The sequence below is a fragment of the Purpureocillium takamizusanense genome, chromosome 1 (assembly GCF_022605165.1).
Source record: "Purpureocillium takamizusanense chromosome 1, complete sequence".
Classification (NCBI taxonomy): domain Eukaryota; kingdom Fungi; phylum Ascomycota; class Sordariomycetes; order Hypocreales; family Ophiocordycipitaceae; genus Purpureocillium; species Purpureocillium takamizusanense.
This window is the reverse complement of record NC_063068.1, coordinates 209,349-220,471: the sequence shown is the minus strand read 5'-3', so window position 1 is coordinate 220,471 and position 11,123 is coordinate 209,349. Positions and strand designations below refer to the sequence as shown.

At 57.7% G+C, this 11,123-nt stretch overlaps 3 protein-coding genes across 4 annotated transcripts; 2 read left to right on the top strand and 1 right to left on the bottom strand.

Annotated features, from left to right (window-relative positions):
* Positions 1–2,961: 2,961 nt before the first annotated feature.
* Positions 2,962–3,736, top strand: JDV02_000082 (uncharacterized protein; the record flags this gene model as incomplete). Its single annotated transcript, XM_047980850.1, has 2 exons — positions 2,962–3,246; positions 3,440–3,736. 2 exons carry the CDS (start codon positions 2,962–2,964, stop codon positions 3,734–3,736), a joined length of 582 nt encoding a protein of 193 aa, XP_047836807.1.
* A 422-nt stretch (positions 3,737–4,158) lies between these two features.
* JDV02_000081 (uncharacterized protein) lies at positions 4,159–6,167 on the top strand. 2 transcript variants are annotated; one of them, XM_047980848.1, is made up of 3 exons: positions 4,159–4,537; positions 4,680–4,991; positions 5,072–6,167. In XM_047980848.1, the coding sequence occupies exons 1-3, from the start codon at positions 4,345–4,347 to the stop codon at positions 5,776–5,778; spliced, it is 1,212 nt and encodes a 403-aa protein (XP_047836805.1). In that variant the 5' UTR covers positions 4,159–4,344; the 3' UTR covers positions 5,779–6,167. The 2 variants fall into 2 exon arrangements, with proteins under 2 accessions (XP_047836805.1, XP_047836806.1); XM_047980849.1 differs by having other exon boundaries at positions 4,159–4,991.
* JDV02_000080 (uncharacterized protein) lies at positions 6,035–10,350 on the bottom strand. Its single transcript, XM_047980847.1, has 3 exons — positions 9,777–10,350; positions 7,415–9,703; positions 6,035–7,364 (listed from the first exon to the last, which is right to left on the bottom strand). Exons 1-3 carry the CDS (start codon positions 10,109–10,111, stop codon positions 6,698–6,700), a joined length of 3,291 nt encoding a protein of 1,096 aa, XP_047836804.1. The 5' UTR covers positions 10,112–10,350; the 3' UTR covers positions 6,035–6,697.
* Between the last annotated feature and the right edge of the window lie 773 nt (positions 10,351–11,123).

Genomic DNA, 11,123 nt, shown 5'->3' with positions numbered 1-11,123 from the left:
CTCTTGGGGCGTGTTGAGGGGGAACGCGCTGTCACGTGAGCACTAAGTGACTTGCACGACATAATTTGAGTCACGGACTTCGTGCAATATAATTTCGTAACAAGTATACTGTACAAGACAACGCTTGAGTTCACGTAATAGCTTCAAACTGCTACGGGCATTGTACTTCTGTATTTGGGAAATTGCGTCGGCGCCTCGCTTGGGGACTTAATCCCTTCTCCCGCCAACGTTCGAGATATGATTGGGCACATCAGTCGACAACGACGATGACCGAGATATAATCTCCCCATGATATGGCATGAGTGGGCATATCACGACTCGAACCCTAGACTCCCACTCTCTGGGACGTGGACAAACTTGTCTGAGATAATGCTGTAGATGCTACGAAATACGTACTAACTAGTAGCTCTCTTACCTGACCTTTGGCCCCGTGCTGATGCGAAACCTGATGATATCTGTCGCGTAATGGCATCTTGATGCTTTCTCTGCCATGTAGATTCCAAGAGCGCCACAAAGCCCCTGAGAAAAATCACGCGCATGTACCAGAAAAGTACGATGACGTCTTGGAAATACTAGGCTCCTCATGGCACCGGTATCAGGAACATATCGGGCCAACAGAAATGGGCGGGTGTGCCGGAGTCCAGGCGCATGGCTCGTTGAATATGGTACGATACGATATGATTGGCGCACTCGCAGGTCTCGTGAGACAGGCTGAGATCGGATGGCTTGAATAGGCAATCACTCTGCATGATTTTGTGCATCCGCCATCTCGTATCTGCTGTCATCGCACGCCCGGGTCGTCGGCGGCAGTCTGTCTCTTCGTCTTGCACGGGCCATCTTCGCCTGAGGAGCCTTGGTAGCGTCCACTAGCGCTGGGGTCATCCTGAAAAGTATAAAAGGGAGGAGAGCCGAAGTTGTTCAAGTCATACCTCGGGAGTCACCGTTGCAGGAACACTCACCCGAGTCACATCTCTTGCCACAGTCGCAATTTACAGTACAACTCTCCTGGCTTCCACCAGCAATGCCCGCCTCCTCCTATTCTCTTCTCCTCGTCCTCGTGGCTGCCGGCTTCTTCGGCATCTCGGCAATCGCCACCGACACTCCTGCGGCGAAGAAAACGCAGCGTACGTCCAGATCGGAACACCTCGTAACCTGGCAGCAGTGGGACCTAGGCGGCGACGTTCCGTATTGGATCCGGTGCCCGAAGACGGACGCATCGGGCAACCCGCTCAAGGTGCCCCCAAATGAGTCTTGCGTGCCGCCCAATGCCATGTGCACCAAATCTCTCAGCCTCTGTTTCATGACCCTGGTGACCGAGGCCGAGCGGATAGAATGCAGTGTATGCGAATGCATGAGAAAGCCGGTAAAATTACGGTCTAAAAGCCTTGTAAGTACGTTTTAAAAGCCTTGTCACGCGGGGAGAAGAGAGTAGGAGAAGAAATAGTGCGAAAAATACAGACCAAAGGGGCGGGCTTGGCTGGCGTGGCAATGGCATGACTAACGTTGAATAGCGAAAGCGGCCTTTGGCGACTATTCACGAGGAGGAAGAGTAGCTGTCAGCTACCAACGAGGGTGTGTGTGAGTCTGATACGAACAACCTAGCGAGATGAAACGTAGTCGATGTGGTTAAGTGCCTTGCAGGCTGGAAAAAGTTCGAACGAATTCCGGAGAAGCTGGGTCGGATCGTGTGAGTTCAAGATCTAGACGGAATGATACTCTAACTTATATAATGCGCTGGGTTGATCTGTGAAACTGAACGGGTCTGTGTCTCTACCGCCTAGCGTTTTCCGAAAGGGAGTTATTCCTCGAACCCACGTTTCAATAGCAAATCCTTAAATTGTAGCGCATACGACTGTTAACCTAGGTTTCGTAATATACCTTATATACCCCGATAATAGCTAGTGAGAAAACTCAACAGAATTTAGTAATATTTAGGGTTAGGGCTAGGATTAAGGTTAATATAGTATATGTCCTTTTTATCTTTATTTTATTATAGACATTTACGATAAGAAGGCTAGTAAAGGTAGGAATTAAGGTGCGTAAGATATTAATGGCTGCCTGGCCACGATTGGGGACTGTCTATTGAAACGTGGGGGTCGAGGGACAACTCCCTTTTTGAAACCGATGGGGTTTCTTCATGGATAACTGTAGATGCACTTATATTATCTGAAAAAGTATATGGATCTGTGTTTCTGCTTCCGAAATGTTGAACCCTGGAAGGTCTCTTGATGGATAAGTGTAGATGACGTCTGTGTTACTCAGAGACAATGGTTTTTGGTTGGCTGGTCATAAGCCTGCGTATTCTTGTTAGGACCCATAAGAGGCTTTGACGGGGCCCCCGAGGTTCCTTTATGGATAATCGCAGATAGCGCCTGTGTCGTTTGGAGACTATGGCTCTGGTTGGTTATTTATGAGCCTGCCCGTCGTGCTCGTACACATAGATGTTTGCAATCACCATGCAAAGTCAGTTCATGCACGTAATCTTAACAAGTTATTGAACGTCGTGATTGCTGTGTTCAAGTTCAAGTGGTGCGTATTACATAAATGCGTGAGACGAGGCGAGGCATCAACGTGATACGTAACCATTTAGTAATACGTCGGGAACATGAATGGGCCAGAGCCACTACGTTGCCTCGCAGGCAGCAGAGACGCCATCTTGCTTTCTGAAAGGAATTAAACGAAGAAAGATAAAGCCGCAGGCACTTTCCTCTTCAGGCCAGGCACATACCCGTTTGCGACCTTAACGGCTATCTGAGTTGTTCGGTCGTTTCGCAGAGGGCTGCACAGGCCACCATCCGCCGCAGCAACGATGGCGTTCTCTGGAGTGACAAGTTGCGACGGACGAGCATAAAAAGGAGGGCATTGTCGCCGGTGATGCTCCTCTGCTCCAAATAAGTCCGACAGAGCAATTCGCATAGCCCACGTACTTCGCAAGTCACCGACGGCAACAACACCACCAACATGCGGGCCAACATCTGCATCATGGCCTTGCTGGCCGCCAGCGGGCTCGGCTCGGCCGGAACCGCCTCGTTCCGCCGTGCAGACGTCTCCACCCATGTCGTCGGGGGGGGGCTCATGATCGAGTGCAACGCGCCGAGGCACTTGGTGCCTAAGGAATGCTTTCCGCCCTACGCCAAGTGTGAGCAGCACGAGCACAAGTACTCTTTGCAAGAGGATGTGTACGAGAAGTATTCCGCCGAGTGCTTCCGGCTGTGCCGCTGCACAGCGGCCCCGAACCAGGACAAGGTGCGTGCAGGCGAGCGTGTTCCTCCAAGATCCCCCGCTTCCGACTCGCCTTGGGCTGGCCTTTCCTGGCCGGTGATGAGCGCCGCCGGCTGCACGGGCAGGGAGGGAACCAAAGAGGAGATGCGAACACTGCCCACCGCTGGATGGACGGACAGACAGACAGACAGGCAGGCAGGCTGACTTGACTTGACAGAAGCAGTCGCAGGCCACCCAGGCGTCGCACTTACAGCATCAGGACGGAACGCCGCGGCCCACCAAGACGTTGGGCTGGCCTCTCAAGGACGCTGCGACCCGGCGACCCCTCAAACTGATGCTATCTAGTCACGAGAGGTTGCCGCGCGCCGGCAAGGCGCCAAGGCCGACCAAGAGCGTCATGTTTGAGGGCGAGCTGTTTGCCGGCGAGCTGTGCGAAATGCCCACGAACGCGCCGGTCCCCAAGGCGCCCGCGGGCAAGTCGGGTTCGTCTTGGCTCGAACTTAGCGACAACTAGAGCGAGTGGGCGAGGGCACGCGAGCGCCCATCCGCCCGGCATTGGTTTGGCGCGTGGCATGGAAGTGTTGATGGCACTCGGGAAGGATGGGACGTTTCATGAGTTGGATGTTTCATGGGTCTGCTTGGAAGGTCATGCCAGTGGACTATTCAGGTAAAACACTTTGGGCAGTTTGGGGTCGACTTGTCAAGTTACTGGACAGAAAGAAAACGGTCGTGCATTGATGTATACCAGAGAAAACGTTATGAGGGTATGAAATTCTAAGGTTGGCAAGGTTTCTACGAAGTTACGGTCCGGTTTCCCCACTTGTAGGGCTGAAGCTTGAGGCAGCATGGAATGACGTTACGCCGCCACCTGCAGAGCTCCAGCTCCCCCCGGGGAAAAGCGTCTTCCCCTCCAGCTCCATCTCCATCTCCACCTCCCACCTCAACCTCGCTCGGCATCAACTACACTACATATGCCATCACAAGCTTCACCTCCGCAGGCTGCGTCTCCGCCCAACCCTCTCGCTCGATAGTCCCATCATCAACGCCGTGCATCGCCATCGCCAGCATCATCATCGTCTCCCGTCCGCCCGCCCGTTTCGCGCGACCACCCCATCCATCGCCATGGCGTCCGCGCCATCGACGCTCGGCACCGCCGCCATCCTCGGCGGCATGGCCGACGCCCTGCCCGCGCACCCGCCCAACGACGACTCCTCCGACCTCGCCAGCTCCTACGAGGCAGTCGCCCTGCTTATCCACGCCTACCTCGCCGCTCTGGGCTTTGAGCTCTGCGGCTTCGACGAGGACAAGCCCGTCGGTAAGTTGACCAGCGAGCCAAGGAGGACGGGCGGGTCACCATGCAGAACAAAGGGGAGGGGGCGGGGACCGAGGAAGTGAGGAAGAGATAGAGGAAACACCAAGATGGGGCGCTGTTATTGCTGCTAACGCGACGCTCGCAGACTGTGCCGCCACCGCCCCCCGTCTGCCGTCCCAGTGGAACGACCGCTTCGGCGCCCTCTCCTTCGTCTACCGCCACAAGCAGTCGTCGATGCGCTTCGTCATCCGCGTCGACCGCATGGGCGGCAAGGTCGAGGTCCGCGGCCTCGCCGTCGGCGCCGACACCATCCACCGCTTTGAGCGCGCCGTTCGCGACGTCGTTCGCGCAGACGGCCTCCCCCTCCGCGTCTCTCTGAACCCCGACGGCGCCGAGGACCGCTCCGACCTGGTCGACAAGATGCGCGCGCTTTTTGTCTCGGAACAGGCCATTGTCGGTGCGTTGCCTTGATTCATCTCAAAGAAAGAAAGCAGCGTGTGGAAATGAACCCCCAAGCCAAGCTGACATGCCCGCAAGACATCCTCCACGACCTCAAGGTCAATATCGTCCAGAAGCTCATCCCCAAGCTCCAGCGCGAGGGCTATGTCGAGATCGACGACCGCGACGCCCAAGAGGCCGCCCAGGCCGAGCGTCGCGCCCAGGAAGCTCGCGACCCGGATCGCCCCTTCCGCGGCGGCGAGCCCCAGCAGCCGCACCCCCATCCGCATCCGCACCCGCTGCCCGACCTCGCCCGGCCCCGTCCCGGTGCCCCCGTCGGCGACTTCCCGCCCCCCGGTTTCGAGGACGAATACGAGATGAATCGCCCCCCGCGCGCCGGTGCCGGCATCGTCTTTCCCGACGGCCGCTCACCCTTCAACATCGGCCACGACGACCTGAACCCCCCCGGCCTCGGCCCCCACGATCCGCTAAGGGGATCGTTCGTCCCCGGAGGCGGGTTGCCGCGCCCGGGCCGCCCCTCGGGCATGCACCCGACGTTTGACGACCCGCTCTTTGCCGGGCAGCGCGGCCCAGGCGGCTTCGTGAGCGATGGCGACCCCTCAGCCGGCTACGTCGACCCACAGTCTCCCCCGGGCGCGCGTTGGGATCCCGTCGGCCCCGGCGGCGGTCCGCGACGCGGCGGGCCCGGCGGCTCCCGTGGGGGCGGCAACTACCCCTTTGGTGACTTTGGCGGCGGGGGAGGCTACGGCGGAGGTGGCTTCGGCGGCGGCGGGCACATCATTTAGGCTTTCGCGTTGCTTTCGTGCCACGAAGAGATGGGATGAACGGAACATTGATGGCAGGAGAGGCTGCCTTGTACGAAGTAAACGATTTTGATACCACCGACGAGTTGCACACACGCTCTATGATCACATGAAGGAATCACAACGACCCAAGATTGATGGACAAGTTCAAAAAAAAAAAAAACCCCCCCCACATGTACCATTACCTTTGTCTTGTAATCCCTCGCTCACGTTCGAAATTTTTGAATTTGTATTACTACTTTTCTGTTCACTATTCTTGCCCTGAACTAGTGAGGGTGGGGTAACAGCTTCGTCGTTCGTCCTTTTGTCTCTCTTTGTACGTTCGTCCGTCTATCTAGTTGCTCAGAATACCCCTGCGTGGTCACGTATCGAAACGACGTCTCGTTCGTTCCTCAATCGCGGTGAATGTGTGAGCCGGTGACGTCAGGGAGAGAATGGTTGGTGGTGAAACGTGCCAACAAGTACCAGTTTGCTCGCCGCAAGTGAAGACAATAGACACCCGCTGTCCAGCTATATAACCCAACTGCCAAACAGCGCTGCGCATGGACCAGGAGAGGCTGAACTTGAGACCAAAAGGGGCCTGTATGTGTTGGTGATAATGGGGCCATCGCGGAGGAGGGTATGAAGGGGGTGGTGTGGTTTGGGGATGGATTGGGGGATGAAAAATTGTGATGTGATGTGCGTACAGGGGGGACACTGGGCTCTAGGTTCAACACTTGCGAAGGACGTACCCCGCCAGCTCCGATAAAGACTCACGCCAACAATGTCTAGTCCTGGGACGTGATGCTCCGCCCCGATGAGTCGCTCGCTCTTAATTCCAGTTCGTCATGAGAGGCGCCTGGCTGCCCCCGGAAAGTCTTGCCTCCTGGAGCAATCCGAGTGGCTCGGGCCAAGCAGACTTCTACTGTTGTGCCGAGTTGGCCAGCTCGCTAAGCTTGGCCTTTTCTTCGTCTGACAGCATGCCGTACCAGTTCTGGAAGCCGGCAGTGTTTTCCCGACCACATCGGACAAAGAACTCAATCAGGTAGGCTTGCGTCTCGTCGTCCTTGTAGCGACGGCCACCGCCCTCCGTAAACGACATGAGGTCCGACTTGGTCATTCCGAGGCTCAGATCAAGCGTGTCGTCGTCTTCCCAGCCGTCGTCGTCATCATCGGACTCGAGGTCCGCGTTAGCGGACACGGCTGCCGCTGCGGCGTCGGCTGCACTGCGTGCTCCAGATGCCGACAACAGCTCTTCGATCAAGAGCTTGATGATCTTGAGCGGGGCCGGGATGATGGTATATTTATCAGGGTCTGCGCATTCGGGCTCGTTAGCACTGAGAAAAGCAGACAAGCTGTCTCGGTAGCGCTCCGAAAAGAAGACGCCTCCGATTAACAGCTGATGTCCAAATCCCTCCAGACTTCCAGAGGTAATCAAACGACGAATAGCACCATTGGTTAACATACTCTGCTTCGACCGTGATCGCGTCTTGATCCGGCCATCGTCGTTGATGATCAGGTCACCCTTGACATTAATTTGGGCCAGGCGATCGTCGCTGAGGGAGTACAGCTTCGACAGCGCAATGACACTGCAAGTAATTAGCAGCCGACTCGTCAAGTCACGGTAAATCGCACTTACTTTTGACGAATCTCATCGTAGCCGGCAAAACTGATTGAGTTCTCCAGCCACTTGGCCAGCACAATCTGCAGGCCGTTCTGGCCGTTGATCTGGAGCTGGCTCAGGAACTCGACCACGTCCTGGGCGCCGGCGAGGGAGAGCCGCGCGAAAACCAAGATCAGAGACTGGATGAATGCCGCCGCCTGGGCCGTGTCGACGCGAGTGGCGACAGCCTGCAGCAGTTGGGGCAGATACGGTCCCAGGCGCTGCTGGCCGGCCTTCTCGACTAGCTCAGCTGCTAGACCGCCAACCTCAGAAGCGGCGTTGTCCTCAATCTCAGGCTTCAGGAGTCGATCCACAATGCGGAGGCACACCTCTAGGCCAGACACGCCGTTGGCGTCCTGCCAGTTGAAGACCTGCTGGTGGTCGTGCATGAGCACATACTTGACTGTCTCGGCGCCTGGTCGTAGAACTTCGCCCTCAGTCGTCTCCAGGAGCACGCGATTCAGCTTAGGGAAGGTGGCGGCCACGAACCCGTCTGGCAGCGGCTCGGGACCATGCTCGGCCAGAACGGCGAGCAGCTCTGTCGCAATGGTCACCAGCGGGTTATCGTCGATGAGCGGACCGACGTCGAAGGCGCCGGTCAGCGTCGGAAGGGTCTTGGTGCAGAGGGCGCTAAACGCTGCGCTGTCGCCTGCCAGCGCCTTGACGACCTCCTCAAATGCCTCAGTCACCAGCATCGTAACCTGAAAGTTCGCAGCACCCAGCTTGGCGAGCATGAAGAGCATGTCCAAGGGCTGGTGGTCGCTAGAGAGCGCAATCTTGGTGTCCATGACGACAACGGCACGAAGCGCCTCGGCCAGCGTCACCAGAAGCTCGTCGGCCTCCTCCATGTCCGAAGGGTCCTTGCTATTCATGTAGCCGTGGATGGCGGCGATGATGGGCCCTTGCTTGTCGAGGCCAACCTGTTCAGCGCTGATCAAACCCTCGAGGGCCTTGACGCACGCGACTTGGACCACCTCGGACTCTTCAGCCGTGATGGACGCGATCATGTGGTCGAGCAGAGGTACAGCCGGGTCGGACTGCTTGGGCTGGATGCTAGGCAGCTGAAACGAGCGGCCAAGCATACCGGCGGCCAGGTAGCCCCTGGCCCGGAGCAGCGGCTCCTTGGCGGTCTTGATGGTGTAATCAATCATCTTGAAGTAGTCAGCCGCGATGGCCGGTCGAACGGGTTTGCTGAGGTCTTGAAAGTCGCTGAGTAGCATGACGAACAGGTAGAGAGCCGACTCTTGGCTTCTCCAAGCGGAGGGACCCGAACCGGGGAAGAGGCTAGTGGTATAGCCAAACAGGCCGTCAAGGGTCTTGTGGTTGAACCACTCGCCCATCTTGATGAGAAGATCACCGGCGGCTGTACGAGGCGTATAGTTGGCCGTGACAGCAATTTCTTCGGCGAGGTAGAGCGAGCAATCAATATCCCAAAGCTCTTCTTCCTCCTGGATGATGCGAGAGTAGCTGACGAGCATTGTCATGATCTGAACCACCCACGGGACGTCGCGGGCCTCGGCGTGAGCCTGAAGCTGGGAGTCGAGCTCGGCCTTGACGCGAGGCGCCCGGAAGCACTGGTTCAGGAAGTCGAGTTCCTCGAGCACGAGAAAGTCGAGAGTGTAGGGCAAACTATCAGCATCCTCAAGCCGACCCTGGCAGCTACCATTAACGTACAGCTGCTCGTAGGGGTCTTGGAGGTTAGTGAGCTCGTCCCAGACGGCCGTGAAGAGGGTAGTGCTGTGAGGCAGTAGCAGGTTGCCAAAGCCACGACGAAGCCGAATGAGCGTCTTGACGACCTGCAACTTGAGGGCGATGATGCTGTTCCATTCCTCGGGCTGCCTCTCGCTCAAATCGGCAGAAGGAAGCGTCTCTTGGAGGACTAGAACGAAGAAGGAGATCCAGCCCGGACTAGAGGCGCCGTCGCCCTCGAGAAGGAGCCTGGCAAACCCTTCCACCTCTTGGGCGTGGGCGTCTTTGACCATGTTCATCAGGTCGAGGCAAGTTCGGAACACGGAAATGGCGAGTGCGCGCAGCATGGGCTTTCGGTTCGCATTGTGGACGACCTCGGTCAGAGCATTGGCAATGTCGCGAGCCATGGAAAAGAATTGGTCCTCGGAGATGCTCTCCTCGGTGAGGTCGCCGAGGACCTTGAGGGCGCCTCGAAGCTGGTTGTCAGTACCCGAGGCCATGACGCCCAAGACGGCGGGGAGGAGGGCCGGCCATTTCTCGGGGAAGTCGTGAATGGCGATCTTGCCGACGGTATAGCTGGCGGGAGGAGAAGGTGGTTAGCAGCGCTGACAGACACGGGCGTGAGATTTGCGGATGAGGGTTAACGAACCTGGATTGGGTCTTGACCTTGCGGTCCTCCTCGTGTCCGATGGCCAGGTCGAGAAGAACCCGCTTGACGTGTTCTCTGGCTTCCTCAGAGATGTGAATAGGAGGCTCCTCGCTGGGGTCCTCGCTGGCCCAATTGGCCTCGACGAACAGACGCAGGTTGGTGAGGGCGGCCTGGCGGACGGTGACGGCGACGGACGCGTGGGAGGCAATGTTGGCCAGGCAGACGGGGAAGGCAGGATTGGGGCGGGCGCGCTTCAGCTCGATCTCGGCCTGTTGTCGAGGTGCCTGTTCGGGCAGCATCGTGTTGGCGAGCAGCTGCGCGAGTTGGTCCTCCATGGCTGCGACGAGGGGGGGCGCGGGCGGCGCGTGATTGACGGGAGAGGGGAGATGTCGTGGTTTCTTGGGTAGGTGATGTCGGTATGGTGATGACGCCGTCGCGGTCTCTCGGCGGTGGCGGGGTGGCGGGCGTGGAGGAGATGGGGTGCCACCGCTTGTTTGGGAGTGAGACGCGTTGAGCGGCGGTGATGATGGATTGGTGTGGTGGTGTGTGAGGCGGTTCCGGCGGTGGCAGTGGGGGCGAAGAGGGGGCAGTGGGAGTCGTGGGTGCGCGATAAGAGAAATTCTTCCGATAATGAATGGCCTGGCGTGAGCTGTGGTGGGGTACGGCGGCGCGTGTGGGCAGCTGTCGACCTGACCTGGCCTGGCCTGGCCTGTGCCTTTTGGTACCTGACCTAGGTGAGCAGTGGCGAACCTGCACGCTGGTAATGGTTAAGCTAGGTTCTTCCGTTCAATTGGCCTTGGACGCAGGGCAGCGCCCCAGCTGCACCAGCCGTAGCACCAGGAAGGAACCTTCCATGTACCTCCAGCTTCGAGTTCGCGTCCACAGCTACCTAGTAGTAAATTCATAGTGGACACGCGCACCGCCGCTCTGGTCCCCCCCACACCGTCGAGACGGACCCGACGAGACGCGACGCTCCACCACCGCAAGGTTCGGCAGGTTTAGGTAACAATGGGCAGCGGGCGGGACGCAGTGCCCGGCATTCCAGGCACAGCGGGGTCGACCGGCAGGGGTCCTCCAGCTCGCTAAAATAAACGGTTGGCACACGAATGGACCTCACTCGCGTCATCACGTCGCTACTACGACAGCACTGGCATCAAAAAGACTGGACTATATATATAGTAGCTGTTATTTTACCCTACATTAAACGAAGAGATCCCGAGCTCTGGCCCACGAGATGCTCTTTTGGTGATTCTTTAGTTGCCTCCCCTCTTTGCTGCGAAATGCAGACTTTCAAGCTGTAGCCGAAGCAGCGAATGCCGGCGGATGGAGTGGACGGGGAGCCTGCTG

What these genes read in the sequence shown, in the direction of transcription:
- JDV02_000080 (XM_047980847.1), bottom strand. Translation starts at nt 10,111, where the DNA reads ATGGAGGACCAACTCGCGCAGCTGCTCGCCAACACGATGCTGCCCGAA. An exon ending in AAGGTCAAGACCCAATCCAG is followed by an intron (nt 9,704 to 9,776) that starts GTTCGTTAACCC and finishes TCCTCCCGCCAG; the next exon opens with CTATACCGTCGGCAAGATCG. An exon ending in TACGATGAGATTCGTCAAAA is followed by an intron (nt 7,365 to 7,414) that starts GTAAGTGCGATT and finishes AATTACTTGCAG; the next exon opens with TGTCATTGCGCTGTCGAAGC.
- JDV02_000081 (XM_047980848.1), top strand. Translation starts at nt 4,345, where the DNA reads ATGGCGTCCGCGCCATCGACGCTCGGCACCGCCGCCATCCTCGGCGGC. An exon ending in CGACGAGGACAAGCCCGTCG is followed by an intron (nt 4,538 to 4,679) that starts GTAAGTTGACCA and finishes CGACGCTCGCAG; the next exon opens with ACTGTGCCGCCACCGCCCCC. An exon ending in CTCGGAACAGGCCATTGTCG is followed by an intron (nt 4,992 to 5,071) that starts GTGCGTTGCCTT and finishes CATGCCCGCAAG; the next exon opens with ACATCCTCCACGACCTCAAG.